The following is a 27,517-nucleotide window of genomic DNA, read 5'->3' as shown; positions in this document are numbered from 1 at the left end:
CAGAGAGGTGGCTTCTGAGTGCCCTTCTTGATCCTAACCTCTGCCAAGGAGAACCATCTTCAGAATGGGGGAGAAAATAAAAATAATTACTAGGGAGTTGAAGCACAAGCAAAGCAAGCTGATAGAAAGACAGCCGGGTGCATTAAATCACCAAGGCAGATGAAATACATCACAATGCACGGAAAGAACTTGGGAGGAGGGGGAATCGATGAGTCAACACCTGTGCCCTCTGAACAACTGCAGACAATGGAAGAGGTGAGAGGCAAGACTGGAGAAGGGTGAGTGTCGTCCCAGTTTTCAAAGAAGAGAGAGGCTGGGAAATCTGACTTTGATTCCAGGGCCAAGTCCAGACATATTATTAAAGGGATGGTTTGTGATTCTTTGGAAAGGGAAGTGACGATCGCTAGGAGCAAAACAAAGTAGCAGGCTAAATGCACATCCTTTTCTGACGGTGTTACTCAAGCAGTAAAGCAGAGAAATGTTATGAACTTAATTCAACAATTTTCAGTACCTTTGCAAAGTCTTCGGGGCTATCCTTGTCAGACCAAATTGAGAAAGGAGGGCTAGATAATAGTGGTTAGGTAGGCTCAGAATTAGTTTAATGACCACACTCAAAGACTGATCATTAAGGGGTCTTCATCATCTTAAAGGGAATTGTCCTTAGTTCTATACTATTTAACATTGATAAAGGTATAGACACCAAATGCAGGTTATATGAACCTTGCAGATTGGTGCATTAGGCAACAGAATCAGAATTCAGAAAAATCTCAGCAGATTAGAGAAACGGACCAAGTTATATGTGATTTAACTTAAAGCTATTATTTGGATGGAGTTGACACTGTAGGAGTAATTATGCCTTCAGTCTCATATCCCCAAACCAGATAAGGCCCAGGTCACATAAAGCATTGGTGAAGTGGACCAAAGCGGGACTTGCACTCTTCCTGTGGGAATATCCATGTGTTCTGTATACTATTCAATAAACCGTTGAAAAAAATTAATAGAACTAAAGTAGTTCTCCATGTGGATTCAAAACATTGGTCTTACAAGGAGAGGATGAGGGAGATGGGGCCTTTGACTGAATCTAAGATTTGGCACTCGAGGACCACATGGGGCCTTGAGGCTGCAGGTTCCCCACCCCTGGTCTGGACAATGGTTCAAGTGAGCAAGCCCAAAAGAATCCAACAGCATGGCAACAGAATTAATGCCATCTTAGCCAGGACTGAGCAAGCCATGTAGAATTAGATGACTTAGCATTCCCCTGAACTCTCTCCCAGTCAGACCGGATCTGGAGAACAATTCATGGAGTGGTGGGCACCACATTTTAGTAAGGGTGTTGACAGATTGGGACACTTCCAGAGGAAGGCAACCAGAAACTAGGTGGCCTTTCCAGCCTTAAAAGGGCAGGACTTGATATTACAAAATGAAGAGTCATTTAAGACCGGCAGGGGATGTGGTTACAACAAATCCCTGGCTAACAAGCCTTAGGCATAAAAGAATTAGGATTGCCCAGGAAGCCAAAGACCTCCAGAGCATTATCATTAAGTAATCAATCCAAGGTCAGCTGGGTTTTTCAAGGCAAGAATTAGGCTCATTTTTTAGGACCAACTGAGCCAATTAGATTGGGATGGCCCTTACAGCTGCCTGAAACATTATTATTATTCTAATTCCTTGTAATCTTTTTTCTTCTGTTATGCAGTTTGGTTTCCAAGGTAAGACATCTGTTTCTTTGGGAATGGGTATTTTTCACCTGGGAGTCAATTTCTGTTTAGCAAGCATGAAAGCAAAAGAAAGAAAATGTATTCAAAGGCATGAAGATGTCATCTTCTGGTTTACAAATTAATTATGTGTTTGTGAAGCCTTTTCCACCTCTCCTCCTTCACTCAGTACAGTTTTAGCATTCCCAGATGATGTCAACTTCCCCTGGGGTAGAATGGCCCTGCCAAGAACTAACTGCAGTCCCTCGGACATTGGGATTAATGAATTCCAGTCCACTAGGAAAGGCTCTGGATCCAGATAGAAGACGGATGGCTTCTGCAATGAAGCTCAGATGGAAAGATAAATACCAGGGAAAAGTACCTCCCAGAATCAGGCTGCCAAGCTGGTGTCCTCTAGATTTACTGACTTCACACAGAGCTGAGCCAGCCTGGGACTCAGAATAAGGTGCAGAAGTTGAGTTATGCCACGCCAGTGAGTCACTGAAGCCTAGAGGCATGCAGGTGCTGGTTCCCAGAGCTCAGAGCTAACTGTGATACTCCAGCTGGATCTAAATCCTCTCAGATAACCCTGGAGGCTCTGACTAGTGGAGACCACAGCCTCAAAGTGGGATTCTAGTGCAATCACAGCTTTGGCAGGACAAAAGAGGCCAACACTGAATTTTGAGGGAAAAAAATTAAATCACAGTTTTAAATATAAGGTGAATAGAGAAACCAGAAGATAAAACTAACCTTTTATAGTTTAAATAGTTCTCATAACAGATTATGACATAGATTGATGATAATGAATGACGTGAAATTGATGAAAAACAGAATGACTACTCCATGATTCAAGGTAAGTCACCTAACCCTTTCTAGGCCTCAGTTTCCCTGAAAATGAGAGTTTGGACTAGATGACCCCTAAGGTCCCTCCCAACTCTGTCTATGGTCCTATATTGAAGGATGAGAGATAAAGAGAATGAGCTATTGCCCACACCTATAACTGACCCTTCCTTACCTCTGTCTCTTAGAATTCTGAGTTTCCTCAGGGTGCAATAGCAAGGCTTTTCCCAATCCCTTCTGCTACCCAAGTGACCTTGTATATATTTTGCATATTCCTATACAGGGTGTCTCCCCCAATTAGAGTATAAGTTCCTTGCGGGCAGGAGCTGCTGCTGTTTTTTCATCTTCACATCCCAGTGGCTAGAATATAGTAAGCACCTAATGAATGGTGGCTGACGATTATGTATAGCAATGTGAAATAAATGAATCTGTGGCCATATATGTATGTGGGAGAGTATCAGGGAAAAGAGAGGGGGAAAGTATGAGTGTCTTATCCTAAGCCATTGCTTCCTTCCTTGAAAAGTCACTCAACCTCTCCCAGATTCTGCCCTCACCTGTAAAATAAGGAGAATAATAATAATATGAAGGTAATAATAATAAAATGAGAGTAATGATAGCACCTACCTACCTACCAGGGTGGTTTTGAGAATCCAATTTATATGTACATATCATATTATGTATGCACATGTGTATTCATAATATGGATGTAGCATATATGTGCATATATGCATACATGCATGCATAATATACGTATATTATATATCCAGATATGCAAACCTTAAAATACATCCATAAAACACAATGTTACATAATAATATATAAATGTTAACAATTGTTATTTATATTGAAATGTAAAATTTGCAAACTACTTAGAATCAATCCATCAGTAAACATTTATTAAGCACCTACTGTGTGCGAGGCACTAAGTGCTAAGGATACAAGAAGAGACAAAAGACAGTCTCTGCCCTCAATCTAACTGGGGAGACAACGTGCCAACAAATCTATGCAAAGCAGGCTAGTTACAAGATAAACAGGAAATAATTCAGGAAGGCACAAGACTTAAGAGGAGCTAGAAAAGGTTTCTTGTAGAAAGTAGGATTTTATTTAGGACTTAAAGGAAGCCAGGGAGGGCAGTAGTCGGAGCAGAAGGGAGAGAAGCATGCCAGGCATAGGGGACAGCCAGAGAGAATGCCCTGAGCCTCCAGAGAGACTAGCACAGAGGCCAGTGTCCCTGGATAAAAGAGTACCCGTCTGGGAGTCAGGTACAAGAAGACTGGAAAAGTAGGGGGGGGGCTACGATGTTGAATAGGATATGAACTTTCAAAAAAAAAGTAAATCAGGCACAGTGGCATTCACTGTTTCACACTAAATCCTCTTTTCTGTTCAATGATAAGTTCATACTGGTGGTTATTTGGTAACATCGTAATAATTTTTTAAAGTGGATGAGCTACTAATTATGCAAAAGAGCCCTAACTGCCTATGACAGAGTAAAGCTTTCTGGTGAACACAACAGGGGATGAAGATAGGGACTGAGCCTGCGATTTCACTGGCATGGATGAGGAAATTCCTTCTCCCAGTGGAGGGCACCTTCTCTCATCAATTTATAATCTTACCCAGTTGCCTGGAGCGTGATGTCCAACTCAAATAGCAATAAGGGCAGATAACCCTCTGTGAGGATCTCTGCCAGGTGGCATATTGACTTAGAAAACCACAAATGAGGCTCAGATTCTTATAATCTAGCCAATAGCTCACTAATATTCAAACTTCTTAAGAGTCTGCCCAATATGATGGACGTTCTAATAAACCTTGTCTTTGGCTGAAAGAAGGCTTGGGTCAAATTCTTTTGGACAGGACCCACGTGTTGTGATTTTGGGCTCCCAGCACCCCTAAGTCTCATCACTTTGGTGGCCCGTACAGGGAAACTGCCTAACCCTAAGTTTTTCTCCAGCCAAGACTGGAAGGTATGTAAGCCTCCCCCCTCTCCTTTCTTGCTCTGCAGTTGGGGTCCCTCTCCAAGCACCAAGGCTCGCAGGTGCTTTTCAGGCAGACAGTTACTAGGCTGTCTGGCACTTGGCCTGACACTCTCAGGCTCGTGGTCCACAGGTCAGCTCAAGGCCATGGACCTGGGTACACCTTCCGAAGCATAGAGGACAAGGATGGATGCCCTATCTGGAAGTGTATGCCCAATTCCGTCAATTCTCTCGGTGCTAAGGAATTGGGGAAAACTGAGGTACATTTTGGTTCCCTGAGGCTTACTTACTCCCTTCCTTCTACACCTCTGAATCCTCCTTCATGGAGGTTACATACAGGGAAAAGTTAGAACAGCTAAAAATATCTTGGCAGATTCTGAAGGTTTTGACTGATCACTAAGAAGTTTTGAAATTCCTCCTTACAACCTTGGTCACTCCTTTCTCCCACTCCCTCCCTTGAGTCAAGAGGGTATCTGTTAACCCCTCTCATAGGAGAAGAGAATTTCACCCTTTACCCCTCACCTTTGATTTTACCCTCCCCCACCAGGGAAAAGGAAGTAGGGGGGAGGGGCAACAGCTACAGCCTGGGCCCCACTGGCAATGGCCTTGGGCCCTAGGGCAACCTTTGCCTGGAAGCATCACCCAGGTTCAGCACATCCTGCTCAAGGTAAAGAAGCTAGCCTCTGAACTTGGGATATGACCTGCATTTGCTTCTGAAAAATGAGGAGCAGCAGGACAGAAAGGAGGGTCCTTGATCTGTGAATGCCTTGGTTCTCAGCTGTAGTAGGTAACAGTTACTATTGTATGAACAACTCTCAGGTCACAGTAATAACCAGAAATTCACATCTTGAAGAAAGAAGGGGCTTCAGGGTTCCAGAAATATAGAAAAGGACCGGGATAAGGCAGACTCAGAGATTTCCTCTGTGTGCAAAGTAAGCAGAGAAAAGGGCAGAGCTCTGAGATTGAAGAAAACATCTCAGAAGAAACAAGGAAACACGGCCTCTTACCTAGAGCTGACTGAAGACCTCCAGCAAGAACTCGTCTGCTCCATCTGCAGGGACTACTTCACAAACCCAACGACCATTGAGTGTGGCCACGGTTTTTGCCATAGTTGTCTCAGAAGCTGGCAGGAAGCCTCAACTTCTTTCTCCTGCCCAGAGTGCAGGGGTGTCTCTCAGCTAAGGGATTTCAAAGCCAATGTTCAATTGGGAAACAAGCAGCCATTGCCAAAAAACTAAGACCTCACTGCTTGCAGTAACCCTGAAGAACATGGCAAGTGTGAGGTACATCAGAAAGTGTACAAGCTGTTCTGTGAGGATGACCGCAGCCCAGTCTGTGTGTCCTGTTCTCGATTCCAGAAGCATGAGGTTCACAAGTTCTGTTACATAGATAAGGCTGCTGAGAACTTCAGGGAGAAACTCCAAGAAACTGTGACTAATTCATGGAGGAAAACTGAGAACATTGTTCAACAAACGGCCAATGAGAAGATTAAGTTTGCATTGATGGAGGAAGAAACAGAAATTCAAAAGAAGAATATTTTGTCTGAATTCCAGAAAATGAAACAATTCCTAAGTGAAGAGAAGGATGCATGTCTATCATATGTCCAAACATGGGGGATGGCCATTTTAGAAGACCTGAACAAGAGAATCAGTGGATTATCCCACCAGGATCAAGAGTTAAGGACAAGGACCACAGAATTAGAGGAGGAGTGTAAGAAACCAGATCTGGATTTGCTCCAGGATATGAAAGGAGTCTTACACAAGAATGCATTTGTGCTGCAAGAGAAAACAGAACGTTTCCATACATACATGACTAGCCTTCCCATCTCTGGAGTTATGGAATGGATTTTCAATTTTAAAGTGAACGTCACTCTGGATTGCAACACAGCTGATCCAGGTCTCCTCATATCTGAGGATGTGAAGAGTGTGAACTGTGGAGGTGTCCAGAAGGAAGCACCTGACAATAGCTGGAGATTAATGGATTTTGCACAAGTTCTTGGTATTTAGTCCTCTATTTCAGGGAGATATTACCGGGAGGTGGAGGTGCCAAAAACACTATCTGGTGTGTTGGCATCTATAAAAAATCAAAAGGGTCTCAAGACTTCTTTGTCCTTAGGACTGTACAGGTACACAATTCCTACCATCTTTATGCCACAGCCCAGCATAATCTTTATTCCCAAGTCCATATAAAATACTGCCAGGTCAGCGTGCCCAACTTAAAGGTGGGAATTTTCCTTGACTATGAACATGGAGAGATGTCATTTTATCATGTGAAAAATAGATATCTAATTTATACTTTCCCCATCACTTCATTCTCAGGACCCCTCATGCCCTTCTTCTGTCTTTCTACAAAAGTCTTGACAAATGATTGCTCTCTTACAATCTGCCCCTAATGGAAAGAAATCAAGAAATATACACTTATTGGCCAAATGGACTTCAGGCACTATATTCCCCAATTTCTGAGTACTCTGTTGTCTGAAAATAATTGTACCTACTTGCCCTGCTACAGATAATAACTTTTCCTATTTCATTTTTGTATGTGTTTTCTCTGGACCCAGTAGAATGTAAGCTATGTCATACGGGAATTGTTTCATTATGCTCTTTGTATATACCCAGTACCTAGGATGTTGCTGAGGGTTAATAAATGCTTGTTGAATTGGGGGAAAAAAAAAAAGAAAACCACAAATTAACATCATCTATGTTCTATTATATTTGCATTTATGTTGTTAAATATTTCCCAATTACATCTGAAAATGGTTCCTGCCCACTCAGCTGTGAGTTTGAAACCTCTGGCCAAAGTACAGAATGGCGAAGCATCTTACACATGGCCAGTATGTGTTAACAGCAAGACTTGAACCCAGGTCTTCCTGGCTCCTAATCCGCTTTCTATTATCACACAGCCTCTCAGGGTCGATAATTCTCCAAGATGGTTGCCTAGGACAGAGAGCTTCAGTCCCTCTGGACGCTCGGTCCCGGTTTTTACTCACCCTTCTTGGAGAGCAGCAGCTGCTTCCGATCCCACTGGTCCTCTTTGTCCAGGACGGCTTTGCGGAGCCGAATGCCCATGTGCTCCAACAATTTTTTACGCAGCACCAGTGTTTCTCGCTCTGACGACGACAGCGAGTGTAAAGGAGTGTGCGCTATCCGCCTGTCCTGCAGCACACAACAATGCATTACTCTACAATCATCAGCATCCCGAGATCAAAACCAACCAGAAACATAGCGTCCCTGAGCTGAATCTCCGCCTTCCCAAACCCAGACCTGGAGCGTAAGAGCCGCGCCTTTGCCGAACCACCTGGGCAGTGTTTATTCTCTTACCCCGGGTTTGCTGAAAGAAAAAGGACTGAAAGACGGCAAAGGGAGCCTAAGTGCACCACACCACCGAGTGGGCACCGCTCTTCCTCAAAGTCGGGCTGCCCCGGATTCAAGGCCATACCTGGAAGAACTTGAAGTATGCATAATCCACAGCAGTCCCCACGGCGGATCTTTCTCCTTGGACTAGTTTAATTGGAATCAGGATATCAGCCCCAAACTGAATGAGTCTGTCAATCTGCAAAGGGCAAAGTCTTCATCAAACTAAGCAAGGCCTCTGTGGGCAATAAGGAAGCCACTTTCCCTCTTTCTCTGCTGAGGCGGGGACTACAGGTGTGGAGCACTGCATGTGTCAGTCTTTTCCCATTTGGTGATTACTTTTGTGAACCGTTCCCCTCCATCCCCTATTTTGATTCTTTGTTCTAATGGATGGCTCCTAAAAGAGTATGAATAGGGGGAGGGATACTTTAGGAAATGTAGAGTATGTAAAAGTAAGAGATTATTGATGAAAATTTAACCAATGATGATGATAATGAAGCCACTCGGGACTCTTGAAATCAAATACAGGGTGGGCTGTCCATCGACAGAAAATGGGACCAGGACGAGTAACTTCACAGAGTTCACTTCTCTGGCTAATGTCCAGCCAAAGAATGGACAAGCTACTGGAAGCTGTGACATCTGGACAATTTATGAGTGCTTGTCCCTCGCAGGGGAGCCTAGCTCCAGAGGTGGAGTGGACCCATGGCCATCTTGTGCGGCCTCCTCACTTAATAATGAGAGCGAGCATCGCTTGGACACTGAGGCTTGCAAAGGCTTCACTCTTCACTCATTTCATGTTCTCTCATTTGACGCCTGCAGCAATCCTGCCCGCTGGGTACTGGTATTATCCTCATTCTATTGAAGGGGAACCCGAGGCTAAGGGAGATTAAGACATCCTTGCCCAGAGTCACACAGCTACTCAGTGACAGAGGGAGGATTTGAACTCGGGTCTCCCCAACCCCACTTCTCACATTCTATCCCCACCTGTAACTGGCTGCCTACTAACAGATAAGGAACTGAAGCCAAAGGAGGTTAAGAGCATCTCAAGGTCGCATAGGTAGGATTCGAACCTGGGTCCTCTGACTTCTGGGTCAACCCTTCTCAATTACCACCTACTAAGCACAGAGAAGCTGTGCCCTGCATTGGTTATGCCAAGGAAGTAATGGGTCCTGACAGTCCTGAGGTATCACCGTTATCAAGGTGGTGGTTCTCAGACAACGATCATTATTTCATACCAGCGGTCTCCCTTTTAATTACAGAGAACCTACTGTTCGCTGGAAAGGCTGTTATCTGCATATGCCCAAAGAAACGCTTAGGTACATTGCAGGAAAAATGGAAATATATAATGATTGAAATGCTTTGGGCATTTAAGCCCAGAGACGATGTAGCAGGCAAGCTTCTTTTCAGCCCCTCAGAAACAGTCACAGGCACATCACACAATAATGAGGCTGGGGGCTGGGCATGGCAGAGACACAGCTGGTCTAAGTCACCGAGTCCTGGGCCCAAGACCCACTCTGACGCACCCTGGCTCTATGACCCAGGGCTAGTCACTTAACCTCCAATGTTCCAGGCAACTCTCTAGACGATGTCACTTGCACATCAGGTACTCATTTACACTGGTAGGGGGATTTTCTTCCCTGGGCATTCCCAGCACGATGAAATCACAGGACCAGTCCAAAAGAAAAAGTGCCTAAACTAGAACGTGAGCTCCTTGAGAACACACGACCAGGGTTTATCATGGTGCCTCTAGCACTTAACACAGTGCCCAGCACATAGTAGGTGCTTTGTAAATGCTCACTGGCTTGGCTTATTTGTGCCTTTTTTTCTATGCGCCGAGCTTAATACAGAGTAGGTGCTTGAATTTTTATTGGTATCTCGTTTGCACTTCATACATTTCACAATATATCCCTCACTCCCAACTCCCTTCCAGAAAATAGCGCTGAGACCTTGGGGACACCCTTTATAATGGCAGATGATTCCAACTGGGTTAGTTCTTTCTGAACTGTTTTTCCCCTCTTTTTTATTCTTTGCTCTTTACTTTCTTTGCCTGAAGACTGAAGGTTCCCCCACCCCTGCTATAAGGGATGGTTTTCTGAGAGTGGGGTGAGGAAATAAAAGGAGCTGGTTGTCTTCTGCCATCTCTTCTTCAGATCGAGCCTGGACATTACGATTTCCCAGTGTCCCTTTTTTTTTTTGTCATGTTGGTGGTTGTTTCATGCCGTTTCATGCCTCAGTTCTTTGTGTGTACAAGTTTGCTCTTCTGCCTCCAAGCTCGTACCCTGCTCCCAGTCGCTCAGAGAGTGTCACATTTGATATGATTTTTGATGAAAGTCTTCTTTACATTTTTTTAAGAGCATAAAAATGACAGGAAAGACAAACAAATTCTTCTCCTTTCACAATTTCATCATGGAAAAAATAAGGAGCTGACACAGATCCCAACATGGAACCCAGAACCAACAAAAATGAAGAATCACTTTAATTGTCACAAGAAATCGCTACACAACGAACATGAGTTTTCACCCTCCATAAAACAGGCCCCGGCAAAGGCCCGGCCACACACTGAACTCACCAAAGCGATTTTGCCATCCACGGATCTCTTTTGCTCAAATGCGAGGTTGGCCACAGCGCAGAGAGCGCTGCCCACCCCCTCAGTTAAGGCTAGATTTGGGTCTGCTCCCCAGAGGAGAAGTTCATTCACCGCCTGTAAAAGACACGCGTATCGAACATACATTGAGAGAACTCAGTCAAGCTAAACAAACGACTTTAGTGGCTCTAAAAAAACAACAAAAATGTCATTACTGTTGTTCAGCCATTTTTCAGTCACGTCTGACTCTCTGATCCCACTGGGAGTTTTCTTGGCGGAGACAGTGGAGTGGTTTGCCTTCCTTCTCCAGCTCACTTGACAGATGAGGAAACTGAGGTAAACAGAGGGAAGTGACCTGCCCAGGGTCAACGGCTAGTAAGTGTCTGATGCTGGATTTGAACTCCGGACTCCAGGTCCCCGGCTCTACCCACTGCAGCGCCACCTCGCTGCCCCTTTTACCTTCCAGCTAAAACTGCGTATCGCACTGAAGATCTAAAAATGTAATCTGACACATTTTAGACTTGTGTCCAAGAACAGGCTGAACCATCCCCCAGCTGATCAGCATCCACTTTGTTTCCAGGTCTTTGCTGCTACAAAAAGAGCTGTTCTAAAGATGCTGCCGTATAGGGAGCCTTCCTTCTGGCAATGACCACATTGGAGTCAGCAGACAGATGTCTGCTAGGGTCAAAGGATACGGTTATTTCAGTCCCTTTTTAGCCTAATTCCCAGCTGTTTGGTCCCGTTCACAACTCCACCAACAGGGTATTAGTGTGCCCATCTTTCCATAGCCCCACCAGCACTGACCGTTCCCATCTTTTGTCGCTTTTTGTCACAAATGTACCTAAATAAACATTGTATCAACTTCAGACGCATCACATCAAGATACTATTTTAGCGTGGATTCAGTTTAGTTAAGGGAGATCACACTGTCTGCTGGGAAGAGTGCTTGATTTGGAAGCAGGGACTTGGGTTTGAATCCTAGCTACCAGAGCAGCCACTTCATTTCTCTGGGCCTCAGTTTCTTCATCTGTAAAATGATGGGGGATGGGAGGGGATACAGGTGCCCTCTAAGATTCCTCCCAGCTCTAAATCTATGGTATGATGTGGATTTTTGTTCTATTTTAACACTGCATACCACAGTCAACCATCTACTATTTAATAGTAAGCATCCACTAAACTTCCCTATACCGGAACTTGGGCCCATTTTCTCTGACAATCTTCTGTCGTTATTGCTGTTGTGCAGTCATTTCAGTCATATCTCACTCCCCGTGACCCCACTGGGAGTTTTCTTGGCAGAGATACCGGAGTGGTTTGCTGTGTCTTCCTCCAGCCCATTTTACAAGTGAGGAAACTGAAGCAAACAAGGTGAAGTGACTTATCCAGGGTCACACAGCTAGTAAGTGTCTGAAAAGCCAGATTTGAACTCAGGAAGAGGAGTCTTCCTGACTCCAAGCCTAGCATTCTATCCAGCCAGCTAGCTGCCCATTCATTTATTCCCCTCCAACCCCCCAGTCTTCCCATACAGTATGAAGTTTCCCAAAATCTTTACTCCTGAGAACCACTGTTTGTCCGTTTCTCCTACAAGGACTCTTCCAGTATCTGGCATCCCCTAGTCCCCCTCCCTTAGCTTCCTTATCACTCGAAAGGCCAAGAAAACAGAATGAATTACTCATTTGGACTTCATTCTAAGCAATAAAGTACAGATTGGCTAAGGAGAAATGGGCGCAGTATCTCAGAACACATAATAGCCCCAGAAAAGAATGTTGAGCTCATTAAGAAAAGTGCCTTAGACTTTAGGAAAGCTGAGTCCAAAGGCTCAGAGAAAATGAAGTCAGTCAGCAAGCACTAATTAAACATTTCCTGTGTGCCAATCACTGTGCCAAGCACTGGGGCCACAAGGAAAAGCAAAAACAGCACCCGCCCTCGGGAGCATGAATTCTGATGGGTGGATGATAGGTACAAGATACTGGATAGGTGGAGTAAGCAGAAGGTGACAGAGGCGGGGAGGCCCTAACAGTAAGGGAGGATGGAGCTACATCCCGAAGGAAGCCAGGGAACTTCAGAGGCACCTCGGGTAAGAGGGTGACCCAGGCCCGAGAGACAGTCACTGGGAAGGAGCAGCGCTAAGAGGCAGCAGGCTGTGTCTGAGCGAGCCAAGGTCGCTGGAGCATCCAGGCTGTGCAGGGGAGTTAGACATAAGACGATTGGAAAGGTAGGAGAGGACCCGGCTGGGAAGGCTTCAAAGGTCAAACAAGGGAGAATTCTATGTGACCCTGGAGGTAACAGGGAGCCACGGAAATCACCTAACCTAGTCAGACCTACGATTTGGAAAGCCCACCTTGGCAGCTGACAGGAGGAGCCTGTTTCAGAGTGGGGAGAAATGTGAATCACAAAAATTATTCAGACAGAGAAGGGTAATGAGGACCTGAAAGAGAGTTTGGGGCTGCGTATGTGGAGAGAGAAGGGGACGTATACAAGGGGCAAAGGGAAGGGAATGAGCATTGAGAAAGCACTTACTTTGTGCGGGGTGTATCTCATTTGATGCTCCCAACAACTCTATGAAAGAAGGGCTATTACCATTCCCAGTGTTCAGTCGAGGAAACTGAGGCAAACAAGTTTAATGGCTTGCCCAGGGTCACACACCTGGTAAGTGTCTGAGGCCAAATTTGAACTCACATCTTCCTCACTACAGGTCCAGTATTCTAGACAATACCACCAGCTCTCTCCAGTGTCCAACAAAAGATGTTGTGAAGTTGATAATTCAAAATAAATTAATTAAAATTTTAAAAAAGAGATGTTGTGAAGATAAAGAGCAACAGGGAGGAAGGGAGGAAGGGAGGAAGGAGGGAGGAAGGGAGGAAGGGAGGAAGGGAGGAAGGAGGGAGGAAGGGAGAAAGGAAGGAAGGAAGGAAGCCCTTTCTTTTTTAATCTCTATAAGACTAGCTCACTGGGTAGAGGAAAGGGAAGGCTATATTCAGATATTAAGATTATATAAAAAACAAAAGCTCTCAGTAAAATAAGATTTTAAAAGAAGAAATTAATAGGCCTACCTAGCTACTATTATGTTAAAGACAATAACAGATCTTTTGTTATGGGTCTGATAAATAAATAAATTAAAACTAGCATTTATATGGTGCTTGAAGGTTTGCAAAGTTTTGGGTGTTTTTTTTAACATGTTATCTCATTAGAAAAAGAAATTGCTATGTTGGGAAAATCTGAAGCATATAGCAAACTTCTGGCCCCTGGAAAGTTAATGTGCATCCCCAGAAAGTGTCTGTGAGAAAGAAAAAAAAAAGATACTGTAAGAACACAGAATCAGTTCCAATCAGAGGAATGGCACCACTCCAGGAAGAAAGAGGGAGCGGCCACAGGCCAAATCAACTGCAGGGGGATAGGCTGGGATACCTGCGAGACTAGGCTGGCTCTGGTGTCAGAGAACCCAGCTTCCAATCCCGTTCCTGACACTACCTGCATGTCCTTGGGCAAGTCACTTCAGCTGTCTGGGCCTCAGTTTCCTCATCTCCAACACTGGGAGGACAGGCCTTGGTAGCCTCTGAGGTCCTTTCCAGCTTTAGATCTCAAACAGCAGACAGGGTCGGGCCCACCTTCCCAGGGATCCCCAGCCTGCACAACACATCCTGTCCCTCGTGGGAGACCATCCGACCCCAAAAGGCACCTGGATGTCTGGTTTTCCAACACCGTGGTTACACCTCCACCATAAAGTGGTCCAGCATTCTCCCCAGCACCAAACTTGGTAGAGAAGCCAGTATGCTTAAACAACAAACAAAGACCCAAAGAGAGGCTGAAGATGCTTACCAGATCATTCCCACTGGCGATGGACAGGGAGAGCGGAGAATGACCACTCCACAAGGAATTGGGATTCGCTTTATGAGTTAGCAGGAGACGTATGATGTCCCTTGCATACTGGAGGGAGGAAAAGGCAGAGTCAGACAAGAAGCTATTGCAGATTAAATGAAATCTATTTGCATTTATTTTTGCCATGTTAATTAAAACATAAATTCATTTCCCTCAAATTGCTGAGATGTGAGGAGTGGGTACTTGATGATAACCTTTGGACAAGCATGGCAAAGCGCTCAGCCTTCCCAGGAGAGAGGCAGGAGGGTGCGTGAGCAGCAAAAACCACAGCTTCAAGTTTGTCTGAAGAGGACACAAATGTGCTTGCATTTTGCAATATTATCATCCACCAAAAAAAAAAAGACACGAACAGACAAATGATGACAACAACAAAGGTGAAAAGCAGCCCAGGACCAAGAATTCTGAAAAGCTCTACACCTCAGATGAGTTGTCTAGACTCAGAATGGTTTTCCCCAAAAGCAAATGTAACCCATGAGGGCTGCCATTATGAAAGTATGAGAAATTAAAGTCACATGTTTAGTGAAGGGCTCCCTTGGAACAATGGAAGGATATTGTGCCTGACAGAGAAGGAAAAGGAAAAGAAAATATCAAAAATAACATTCTCAAACAGCTCTTAAACAACTGATCAAGAAATAAGACAATCTTATTTTTCCATTCAACCCTTTTATTTCCCTGAAATTCAGAGGACCATAGACTCATAGATTTAGAGGTATCCTAGAGGACCATCAATTCCAACTTCCCCTCATTTTACAGATGGAGAAACTGAGGCCCAGGAAGGTTAAGCAACTCACCCAGGGAATAAGTGTCTGGAGGCAGGATTTGAACTCTGGTCTATATGACTCCAGGGCAGCAAGGTGGTGCAGTGGATAGAGAGCCAGACCTTTAGTCAAGAAGATGGCTTCAGACACCTACTACCTGTGTGACCCTGGGCAAGTCACTTTACCCTGTCTGCCTCAGTTTCCTCATCTGTAAAATGAGCTGGAGAAGGCAATGGCAAACCGCTCCAGTATCTCTGCCAAGAAAACCCTAAATGGGGTCATGGAGAGTCAGACATGACTAAAACAACTCAAGAACAACTTTATGAATCCAAGCCCAATGCTCTGTCTACTATGCCATGCTGCCTCTCACGGAATCACAGAAGCTCAGAGTGGGAAGAGACCTCAAAGGTCAGCAACAAGATTCTTTGAAAAGGGATCATCCAGTTTGTACATGAAGACCTCAAGTGGCTGGTAACTTCCTCCCAGTGAAGCCCTTTCCACTTTGGGACAGCTCAGGTTAGGAAATTTTTCCTATAATTTTATATAAATTTCCTCATACAATTTTTCCTTTTCTATGCTAAAATCTGCAACTCTATAGCTCCCATCCATCCTAATTAAGACTTAATCAACTTAGAGTTTATAGATTCCACTCTTCCCTTTTTTTTTTCCAACTGGTCCAATTTTGCCTTGCTCATCACATATACTATTTCTCCCATTCTCAAATCTTTGGACATTTGCTGACAGTTGCCCGGCAATCCTATCTGCCAGTTGTTTTAATACGGAAGAATACAGTTCACCTAGGGGGCAGAGGGTGGCCTGAATTTATCAAGGACAGCTTGAGATCCTCTTACTAACTCTCCATTTGTCTAGAGTATCAATTCTCCATTAGCCATTGTGGCTCCATCCTTCCCAGGCTGGAGATCATTCTCTTTGGCTGAGAAATCAGAAGGATGATAAGGATTGAGTAGTTCTGCCTTCTTTCCATCGGAGGTTCCCATCAACCCATCAGCACTAAAAGGCAATTTGCATTCTCCTCTTTTCACCAGTGTGACTTTTAGAAACCACCTTCTGTCATCCTTATCCTCTCTCGTTAGCCTCAGCTCTCTCAGCTTCAGCAACCTCTTCACTGTTCAAAGTCCATGACCCATCCTCGGTTCTCTCTATGTACATTTGTCTTTTTCTTTCATCTAAGTTGGCCACTAAGTTCTCGGAGATCCATGTCAGTCCCTTCTGACAGCGCCTCCTCTTCTTGCTCATCGAAATTCCTTTTGTGTATTCAGAATTTCTTCTTTGAGATCCTCCCATCCCTCTTTGGAAGACCTTCCCATTAGAATTTTAGCCTTGGAATCCTACCTCTTCATTGAACCCTATAAACTCTGTTCTCCCCAAATCCAACATTCATGCCAGATCATGCATATCATGTGCCTCTCCTTCTCTTCTGCCGTGAAATGGTCACTTCCTCCCTAGATTCTCATCATTTTCCAACCCAGAAGCCCATCACCCCCACCCCCATCTGTAAGCATCAGATGAAGACCAGAATTTCCCCTTCCTGGTTCTTCCACTTTTTGAAGGATGAAATCAGGGCTGTGCTGCAGTCAAATTTTCAGTCTGAGCAGTTATACCTCAGATATCAGCCAATGCTACAAAATGGGGCTTGACTGGTTGGTTGATTGGCGTTGGTCGACCCCATCCAGGTCTCCAATGGTCCTACTTCCTCTCCTTCCCCTCTAACTGACACACTTTCTCCCTCCAACCTTCTAAGAGCCTGTGACTTTTCCATCTATCTGCTCTTCCTCACGGGATAGGCCAACTCCCATCTCCTCGCCTTTACAATTGCTACCCCATTCCTAGAATGCTCTGCCTCCTCCCTTCTGCTGACTACATAACTTGGCTTCCTTCAAGACTTCTAATCCTACCTGCTGTAGCCTTTCCTTGACTGCAAAACTCTGCTAGAAATTTCCCCTCTAAGATGACTTTCCACCAACTCTGTGTCTGTATTGTATGGCCTATTTACATGCTGTCACCCCAATTAGAATGTAAGTGCCTTAAGGACAGGGACCATCTGCCTTTTTTTGTGTCCTCAGCCCTTATCACAGTGCCTTGCACATAGAAGACGCTTAATAAATGCTTGTTCATTGATTAATTTATTGTTTTCACAATGAGAGCCCTCATCCTTTTTAGAGGTGTGATTTCCTTTCTCCAACTTAGAGTGGAGGGGTCTAAGATTCAATTCAACATTCAGTTAGTAAGCACCTCCTATATACAAGGCATTGTGCTAGGTGCTGAAGAGAGAAGAATAGAACTGAACTACATTGCTTGCCATCAGTCCCACAGAGTGAAAGGAGAGGGACTTGGGAATTTCTGTTCCATGCCACCCCTCTCTTGCTCATGGAACTCCCACCATGCCCAGCCATGAAGGAACGGCTCAGTCAGGCACGGCTTGTGTCTGAAAAGTTGCCGGCTATGCTGTGGGACAGACTGGCCTCTCACTCATCTCCTGCATGATTATGCTCCTTTAAACGCTTGGGGGTTTTCATTATACTGAATTCTGAATTCTGAGATTACCTAATTCAGTTACCTCTGAAGAATACGCTTTGATTTCCTTAATGTCTTCCCACTGTTTGTCACACTCTCTCTGCCTGGACACACTGGACTATGAACAGCCAACCTGCTCCTAAAATGCCATTTCATCGAAATGGGATAAAAAAATAAAATTCTACCGTACCCCCACCCCCACAGAAGAGAAGGATGAAACAGACTACACAAAGTACTGGCAAATGATCTCCCATTGTTTCTAACCCTCCCTACTTTTTCCATGGTAGATCTGGAGTCAGGAAGACCTGAGTTCAAATCCAGATTCAGACACTTACTAGCTGTGTGACCTTAGGCAAGTCCCTTTACCCATGTCTGCCTTGAGTATCCTCAACCATAAAACAGGGATAACAATACACCTACCTTCCCAGTACTTGTATCAAATGAGATATTTGTAAAGCACTTAACACAATGCCTGGCACATAGTAGAAGCTTAATAAATGTTTCCTTCCTTTTTTCCTCCTCCTTTCCCTTCTCCCTCCCTCCTTCCTTCTGGATCACTTCAAATAGGTCACAACAATATCCTTATGGGAGACAGCACGGTAGAATGGAAATCTTGAGTCAAGAGGACCCAGACCTGAGTCCCTACTCGGCCACTCCGTATCTCCACAACCTTCAACAAGTTACTTCCCCTTCTGGGCCTCAGTTTCCTCATCTGTAAAATGAGGGGACTGAACCAGATGACTTCTAGAGTCCTTTAGAGCTCCAGAGCTAGGATCGCTCCTTGGAATCAAGGGTGCCAGTTTTTTCATTAGGTAAGGGAGTTTTTCCTGTAAGTTCACTGAAGTATTCAGAGAAAAGTCCAAAGCTAGCAAACCATGGTTGGGGCAAGAAAGGGATGTGTTTGCTCCCAGGGGATTTTCGGCATGGCTTGGGAGTGGCTGCTAAGAGCCTTCCAACTCTAAGGTTCTCTAATTCCAAGTCAATTTATGGAGAAAAAGGAAATCTACGCCATGTGGCCACAGGGCTCACGAAGGCTGCCTTTTTACCTTGAAGTTATCCTCTCTCTCACACACAACGTGTAAAGGGGTTCTCCCGCCTTCTTCAGGAATCAACTTAGATGGGGTGTAATATGTCGTTGGTGGTCCAGGCTCATTATTGAGTTTCATGCTTGACATTAAAGTGTCAAACTGCATTTGAATGGAGAAATCAAATTAAGGTTGTGCCTATGGCTACACTCTGCACTCAATCAGTTCTTACCCAAAGCTTTCCTCAACACCCAGTCTCATCTACTCAGAGTCAATTCCTTTAACCCTGTTTATGCTCAGTAGTAACTAAATGCCTATGGAATGCTAACTGGAGGTCAAATGACTTAGGGATGCTGTTCCACCACCAAGTTTCACAGATCCCTCATGCTGCTTCCATAGCCTGTGTGTTTTACACCCTGGCTCCCACCTGTCTTTCCAGCTCTATGTCCAGTCAAGTTGACCTTAAAACTTGAACTCTGAGAAGACACTTGGCCATCACCACCCCCTCACTTTCCCCTCCCCAAACACACACCTTCCCCCACCCCACCAACTCCCTACACACACACACACACACACACACACACACACAGACTATGGCCTTGATATATAGCAGCCTTGTTTATAAAGGTCAAAGAACAGAAGCAAATCAATGAGTTATTTGAACTTCCAACAAATACACTAATTATCGATTTACCTAACAGGGAATGCAAGGCTACAGAGCATTATTAATGAGTAATAAATTGTGTTTTGATTTCATAAATAGCTGCGGGGAGGAGACTCAAGCTTGGCCTCCACAGAGCAACATGAAATCATAGGATCTAGCTCTGGAGCTGGAAGGGACCTCAGAGGCCATCTACTCTAACCTCCTCATTGTACAAAGAGGGAAACTGAGGCCCATGGAGATAGGATCATAGGATCACTTCATAAGCTCATAGCTCTTGGGAGCTGGAAGGGACCTCAGGGCCATCTACTCCAACCCCTCATTTTACAGAAAGGGAAACTGAGGCCCACGGAGATAGGATCATGGGATCACTTCAAAAGCTCATAGCTCTTGGGAGCTAGAAGGGACCTCAGAGATCATCTACTCCAACCTCCTCATTGTACAAAGAGGGAAACTGAGGCCCATGGAGATAGGATCATGGTATCACTTCATAAGCTCATAGCTCTTGGGAGCTGGAAGGGACCTTAGAGATCATCTACTCCAACCCCCTCATTTTACAGAGAGGGAAACTGAGGCCCACGGAGATAGGATCATGGGATCACTTCATAAGCTCCATAGCTCTCAGAAGCTGGAAGGGACCTCAGGGCCATCTACTCCAACCCCTCATTTTACAGGATGGGTGGGGGGACTGAGGCCCTAAGGAGAGGGTCTAAGTCCAACTCCAATTCTAGAGCTGGAAGGCACTTCAGATGCCCTCTTATTTCACATTTGAGGAAGCTGAAGCTCAGTGAAGTTATCCAAGGTCACCCAAATAGAAAGTGAACCCTGGTCGTCTGAGCCAAGAGCATCTTTCCCCTTTACCACATTGTATCTCTGGTGAAGGCCTGACATAAGCATGAAGGTTTTAAATGGGAAGTTAAAAGGAAGGAAAATGAATGAATTCACTCGTTGTTTATATGAAATACCAGTCCCATTTGTCCCCAGTCACTGCACACACAGGGAAATAAGATCTGCCCGCTAATTTAGGCGCTCAATACTACTGGATCAGGGAAGCTGGCAAGGGGAATCATCCAGACGGGCTTGCTACCACGGTGAAATTCACTAAATAGCATAATTGCTCAACTCTGGCTCATTTTGCTTGTCTAGACATCGGCCAATGGGGTTTTCTCACTAAGTACATTTAATTTTATAATCATTCCACTGCATCAGTGGTGTTTATGGTATAAGATACTTTGTTTAGAATTTTTGTATGGAAAAACTGATATTACTGTCTGAAAGATCCCAAGATAACAGTTGAAAATGGAGAATTTTAATCAATCCTACAACTCTTACAATCATAGCTCTAGAGCTAGAAGGAACCTCATCTAGTTGAACCCCCTCATTTTACAGATGAGGAAACTGAGGCCCAGAGAGGACAGGTGATCTGCCCATGGTCATAGAGGTGGCAGGCAGCAGAGATCAGAGGCAGGATATGAATCCAGTCCCTCTAACCGGTCAGCCCATAATCCTACTGTACCACAATGCCTAGTTATGTGATAGAGGACAATTCACTGGAACAATCTTTTTCACTGAGTAGACTGGCCTTTTTTTAAAAACATTGTTCATCACAATTTATAATCTGTCAAATCCTCAGGGAGCTGGAAACCAAAAGTGGAGTTCAAAAGCTTTTTAACTACGAGGTATGCTTAGGAAATAAGTAACGTAGAAAATTCACAATATACTCCAGAAATATCCACCCCAAATTTTATCAATGGCTAATAAAATTACTTATATAAATGTGATTTATTTTTCAAAATTGCTCAGCAGAGCCTTCCTTCTAAAGGTTAAAGAATATTTAAAGGTTCACTCTTAAAAGTTTGGCAGCTGGTGAGATCCATATGCAAAAGTATCCTGAGGTACTTTTAATGAATGAAATTAATCTTCCTGACTCCTGAATAAATGTTAAGACCATCCCCACAAAAATTCAACTTAAATATGAAGCATGTAGAATGCTAAGCTGGAGGATCTTTTTTTCACTTAACATTAAGGATAACTGATATCCATGATCTTAGTTAAGTAAGATTTCATGTGATCAGGTACCTTTGAATAGAATTAGGATCTGGAAGGGAACTTGAAAGCTCATTGATCAAGGCTTCCACCTTCAGACAGATTCTTTAAACCATATGAGGTGGTAGGAAAAACAACATTGGATTTGGAGCTGGGAGACCTAGGTTCACAGCGCCCACCACCACCACCACCAATAACCGGGACACTGGGGGAGTCACTTCATCCTGGTAGGACTCAGTCTCTTCATCTGTCAAATGAAGGGGTTGGATTAGATCTGCACGGTTTATTCCAATGTTAAACCTGTGAGTCTATAGACCCTTGTCAGCAAAGGGATTGTGAAGGGGGAAGGGGAGGGAATTGATGCTAAGTGTAGCTTTTCCCAGCTTGAAAGAGAGACTAAGCAGAAACTTTGGGAGGGGAAAAGAGTACTGAAAATTTGGAGCTTTGTGAGACTTCTCTCAGGGTCGGGGATGAGGACATGCCAGTACCAGTGGCTGGCTGATTGCGAGTGAAGAGGCTACTACCCTAAGAAACACATACCCATAAGTAGTGAGGGCCTTATCTGACCCACTGATCCACTGCAGGAGTAATCTGCCTGGACAGAATTTTGTGTTTCCATGACAGTTTTCACCACTGGGACCTGGTGAGTTTTTCCACTCTCTACTTCTCCCCTGCCTCACTACTGCCTGGTGAACCAACCTTGCTTGCCCTCAAGAGTTTCCTTCTCTCTTTAAATCTTTTTTATTTGCTGTCTATACTTTCTACATGGGTTTTGTCTTCAGATAAAGATAAGCTGATTGTCATTATATTCTTAGCAAATGTTTTCTATAAAGGAGCAGCCCTCACAAATGGGGAAGGACAAATGGGAATTCATAGACTAATAGTCTTGCTAAAACTCTCTGTCTCTGGTCTCTCTGTCTCTCTTACACACACACACACACACACACACACACACACACACACATACACGCGCGTGCGCAGAGGAAAAGTGACATAATCAGATAAACAACAGCAAGGCAAGGGAATTTCCTGACTACTCCCTCAGGTAGAAACATGTTCATATTTGGGGCAATGAAGCAAGTCCACAGTTAGATGAGATGCTTAGAGACATAGATTCCACAATCCTTCTTTCCCCCCACACAACCCCACATCTACAACTGTTCTCAGCAAGTGGGGTGATCAATAGGATACAATGAAATGGAGATGAAGGAATATACTCCAAATCCCTGATCACCAAGTCTGTAGATTCTAACTGGTTCTTCCTCTACCACTGTCTTGGTTCACAGTCTCTTTGCAATTTCCTTTTCTAAGCACAGGTCAGAGACTAGCAATCCTGAAAGCGGACACTTCAAGCCTTGGAATTATTCCCTGAATTTGAGAGTCAGGTACTGGCATCCCAAAGGAAGAAATTTCTTTAATGGTGACCTTCTCAAAGAAAGAAGAGTACACCAAAAGTCTTGATCTGATGCTAAAAGAATAAGCCATGCTATGAGGGACCAGGAGTTCTGGGCTTTGCCAACCCTTCATGATATTGCTATGGGGGGAGAGTGAGAGAGAAAGAGAGAGACATTTCAGTATATAAATATATTAAACTCAAAAGGGTAATGGGGGAAAGGGGACAAGCAAGGAAGAGAGAGATGTCTGAGAGGGAAGGTAGGATAGGCATAAGAATAATCATAAGCAAAACAAAATCAAATGTTGGAGAGAGAAATATGAAGGAAAGATTAAGAGGAAAGGAAAAAGGAGTGAAAACCTGGGATTGGGGTGGAACAAGAAGAAGAGAAGATCTGCAACAGAGAAGAAATAGTCATTTCATTTATAGATCACAAGTAACAGGCAAATTGCTCCCTTTTATCACCTTATTTGTAAAAAGGAGTCAGTGGAAATAGAAAGAGGAAAATGTATAGGATAAAGGGAAATACATATTTAATAATCATAACCCTGAATGTAAATGGGATAAACTCACCCATAAAATGGAAGAAGATTGCAGAATGGATTAGAAAACAAAATCCGTATCGGTTAAAAGAAACACATATGAATTACAATGATTTGCATATTGTTAAAAGAGGAGCTGAAGCAAAACCTATTTTGCTTCAGACAAACACAAAAAAGGAGGAGTAACATTCATTATTTCAGATAAACCTTTGGTAAGTAAAAACATATCAAAAAGAGATAAGCAAGGAAATTACATTATACTTAAAGGCAACACAGATGATGACTCAATAATGCTTTGGTTGAGGTCCAAGACAAATATGAATGGGGAATGTTCTGCAATGTTACAAAGTGTCTTTATCTTCAAGAAGCCTAATGAATGCAATTGGGCGAATGAATTGTTTGTGTTTCCTGTATTTATTCACATGTATTCCTGTGAGTCTTTTGCATTTTATGTATTTTCTTTGATAACTGAAATAAATGCCTCTGAGGGAATTTGGGGAGTCTTTTACCTACTGTGGGAAAACCCCAAACATGCATCATACCTAAGTTTTGTTTTCAATATTTCTCTTGAGTTTTACCCCAGCATAATGGAATAATGAGCCAGATAAGGAAACTGAAATCTCCGGGATCAGGCCTCCAGAACCTGGCCCATGTGAACCCAGAGCTTAGAGAGTCAGAGGACTGGGGTTCAAATCCCGCCTCTGACATTTGCTACCTGTGGGATGCTTGGCAAGCCACTTAAATCATACTGGCCTCAGTTATCTCCTCAGCAAAAATAAGGAGGTGGGATTAAATGATCTCTGAGCTTCCCTCCATTTCTCAATTAATGATCCTAGGAGCTCCTAAGAAGAAATCTGCTGGCCTGACTCTCAATAGCTCTTTCCAGACTAGATCTGCTGTGCCCCCACAGGAGGTAGCTGGTTACTAAGCTGCTGGCACACTCCACAACAGAATCCCTACTATTTTTGACAGCCCTGCTGGTTGGTGGTTTCATCATGAAGGGCACTATAATAAGCCTTCTTGACTTAATGCCCAACTACTGTTAGCAGAAGGTAGGGTGGTTGTTCCCTTTCATATAGGGATAGTGGATGAGAATTTCTCTGACATAATGAACCAGTGCAAGTCAGCCCCCTCTCTGCAACTTACAGATTTAAAGAGGTCGAGTGATTTGCCCGGGCTCACAGAGCCAGAATGAACACGAACCCAGATCTTCTGAGCACCAAGGCTGGTTCTCCAGCCACTTGGCCACCATCCCTCTCTGTTAGCAAAAGGCAAGATGACAAAAAACTTCCCAGGGCAAGCTCGGAGCTGCACAAAGTCCAAGAATAGTATTGATTGGCCAACACTCCCAGGAAGATCCCCAGCTTAGCCAGACAAATTCTCACGTGCCCTCATGAAAATGCCCACTGACCCTGCAGAGACTCTCTAGCCACCAGTATTTCTTGGGGCAGGCCGGCCACCTTGTCCCAAAGTGCAGTGCTTTCCCCCATGCCTACAGTTTACCCAGCTGTCCGTTTCTCAGCAGAGGGGGATTTATTGAAAGCAAAACAAGGGATGTTGGCCCTTCCGGCCCATTCTCTGGGCAAAGTCTGGTAAGGGTAAGATCCGTGGCACCAGAGCTATGGCAAACCCCTCACTACGAAGGGAATCAGGAAAGGTAATAAGGAAGTCACAGAACACACAGAGATGAGGACTGAGGTATCAACACCTAGAACCAGGCAAATGGATCAAGGTTCTGGACAGAGCCCAAGTGGGGAGGGAGGTGCTGCAGGAGGCAAGAGAACGTCAAATGTTAAATGTACAGATTCCTACATGAGGGTCTGATCAGAGACAAGGCGTTGGTTTCCAACTCACAGCTGGGTGAACCTGAGTTCAAATCCCAAGTCTGCCACTTACTGCCCACGGGGCCTTAGACAAGTCAGTTCACCTCTCTACGCCTCATCTGTAGGTGAGGAAGCTGGATTAGATGACCAGTTCTTAGTTCTATGAGCTAAGGCAGCCAAGGTTAGAGGCAAGATTTGAACTCAGGTCCTGTGGTTCCAGAGCAAGGAGTCTTTCCACCATACCCCACGTGATCTGAGGGAGACTCCTAGGTTTGTTTTTCAGGTTTGTGAGTGGGGCAGCATATTTGAAATAGTGACCGCCCGTGTGATCTTGGCAAGTCATTTATCTTTCCTGGGCTTCCTTTTCCTCGTCTGAAAAATCAGCAAAAAGTCGACTAAATGGTTTCCAGACCCCAATCTATGTTCTTAGGATCTTTGACAAGCCACTTCAATTCTTGGGCCTCAGTGTCCTTCTCTGTAAAACAGGGGTGGGAAGGGGGTGGACTTGTTGGCCTCTCAGGTCCCTTCCAGGTCTACATCAGTTATTCTGTGACTCCATGAAACCTCCTTGGGCCTCAGTTTCCTCATCTGTAAAATGGGCAGCCCAGGGGACTAGATGTCCTCTAAGGTCCCTTCCAGTATGACATTTTTGGTTTTCATCTTCTTATCCCCAACACAATACCTGGCCCCCCACCTTAAGCACTTACCAAATGCTGGCCAACCGAATGCCTAATTCTTTCCCTCTCCCATATGGTCAAAGAAAAATACCTTGTGTAACTTGTATCTCTCGCCCTGATCTTCAGCTCTCACATCTGGGTCAGTGATAGCATGCAGCAGTAACTCTGTGATTTTGACGCCGGCCTCCTCAGGCAGGGATACTGCGATGTGAAGAGGAGTGAGCCCTCTCATCTGCAGGAACATAAAGAAAAACAAAACGCCCAGCCACATGTGTCAAAGAGAAGGGGCGACAGGCGCCAGAGGCTGGGGGACACGGCTCACTTCACAGAAACGCAGCAGTTCTCCCACTTACAACAACGAATGTTAATATGGGCTCAAGGGACGTCGCTAGGAGCAGAGACAATGGCCGGTTAAAGCCTCTTCTGTGAGAGATGCCGCACACTCTGTCCAACAGAGCTGGGAATCATGGAGCAAGAACTCCCTCACTCCCACGAGAGCTAAGATATAGTGAGGTGGGGAGTGTGGTAGCCGGAACTGCCTGTAACCAATGAAGGCAAGGATACTGATCTACAAGTTAGGGATGGATCTGCTAATCAACAGAACATCTGCATCTACAATAGCCTCGACATTAATTTCAATGCAGGTGAGGCAGCTTTGACTTGGGTAAGTCAATTCACCCCCTGGGGCCTCACCTTCCTCATTTACAAAATGGGGTAGAAAGTTGAACTAGATGGGTCTTTGAGGTCCCCTCTAGCTTTACATCGATAATCCTAAGTTACTTAACATGTCTGTGTCTCAGTTTCCTCCTCTGTAAAACGGAAGGGTTGAACTAGCCGGCTTGTCGTTCAGTTGTTTCATTCTGACTCTTTGTGACCCCATTTGGGGTCTTTTTGGCAGAGATACTGGAGTGGCTTGCCATTTTCTTCTCCAGGTCATTTTACAGATGAGGAAAGTGAGGCAAGCAGGGTGAAGTGACTTGCCCAGGGTCACACAACTATCAAGTGTCTGAGGCTGGATTTGAACTCACTAAGATGAGTCTTCCTGACTCCAGGCCCATGGCTCTGTCCACTGCACCACCTTTTTATCCTATAATACTACTTTGACAAATCATTTAACCTTTCTGAATTTTATTTCCCTCATCTATAAAACAAAAGGTTCGAGCTAGTTTGTTTCTGGAGCTTTTCCTGTCTCCAGAGCTATGAGTCTAAGATCTTATGGATTTAAATCAACTTCAAATTATTCCTTAAAGACAAAAACATCCTTCTCTTCCCCCTGCCAACCCCCTCATTCAGAGCCTTCTCACTCCGCAAGGAGACAACTGTCACAGCCTCCTGACTCATCTCCTCGCCTTCAGCCTCTCTCCCTAAACAACCAGCCCTACAAAGCATTACTCTTGGCTCATAACTCCCCTATTCAGAATCCTGCAAGATCACTTTGGCACACCCATTGCCTCCTGAACAAAATTCCAATCTCTTTCACCTGACATTCAACGCCCTCTTCACGGGGGCCTCCAACCTACAGAACTCTCATTGTTCATCTGAGTAGCAGAGGAATACATTACAGCCACGCAGGGCTGGCCCTGGAACTGGAAAACTCTGGGTTCAAATCCAACCTCAGCCACCTCCTTGTTGTGGGCCCCAGAGCAAGTCACTTAACCATTATGGTTCTGTTTTCTCATCTAAAATGAGATGTCCCTTTCAGTGTAAATCCAGGACCCTATGATTTACATAAACCCTGTTATCA

General features: G+C 44.5%; 1 protein-coding gene and 1 pseudogene across 1 annotated transcript in view; one reads left to right on the top strand and one right to left on the bottom strand.

Annotated features, from left to right (window-relative positions):
* ANKMY1 (ankyrin repeat and MYND domain containing 1) overlaps positions 1-27,517 on the bottom strand; it is a 149,803-nt gene that overhangs the window by 42,583 nt on the left and 79,703 nt on the right. The window contains 6 exon segments of the mRNA XM_078154702.1: positions 7,491-7,656; positions 7,940-8,053; positions 10,424-10,555; positions 14,254-14,361; positions 18,653-18,793; positions 25,865-26,005. Coding sequence (XP_078010828.1) covers positions 7,491-7,656; positions 7,940-8,053; positions 10,424-10,555; positions 14,254-14,361; positions 18,653-18,793; positions 25,865-26,005 — 802 coding nt within the window.
* LOC144457932 (E3 ubiquitin-protein ligase TRIM11-like) lies at positions 2,538-6,864 on the top strand (annotated as a pseudogene).

Source organism: Phascolarctos cinereus, unplaced genomic scaffold (assembly GCF_003287225.1).
Source record: "Phascolarctos cinereus isolate Bilbo 61053 unplaced genomic scaffold, phaCin_HiC Scaffold_5;HRSCAF=322, whole genome shotgun sequence".
Lineage (NCBI taxonomy): Eukaryota > Metazoa > Chordata > Mammalia > Diprotodontia > Phascolarctidae > Phascolarctos > Phascolarctos cinereus.
The sequence above is the reverse complement of the archived record's forward strand: the minus strand, read 5'-3'. Positions and strand labels throughout refer to the sequence as shown.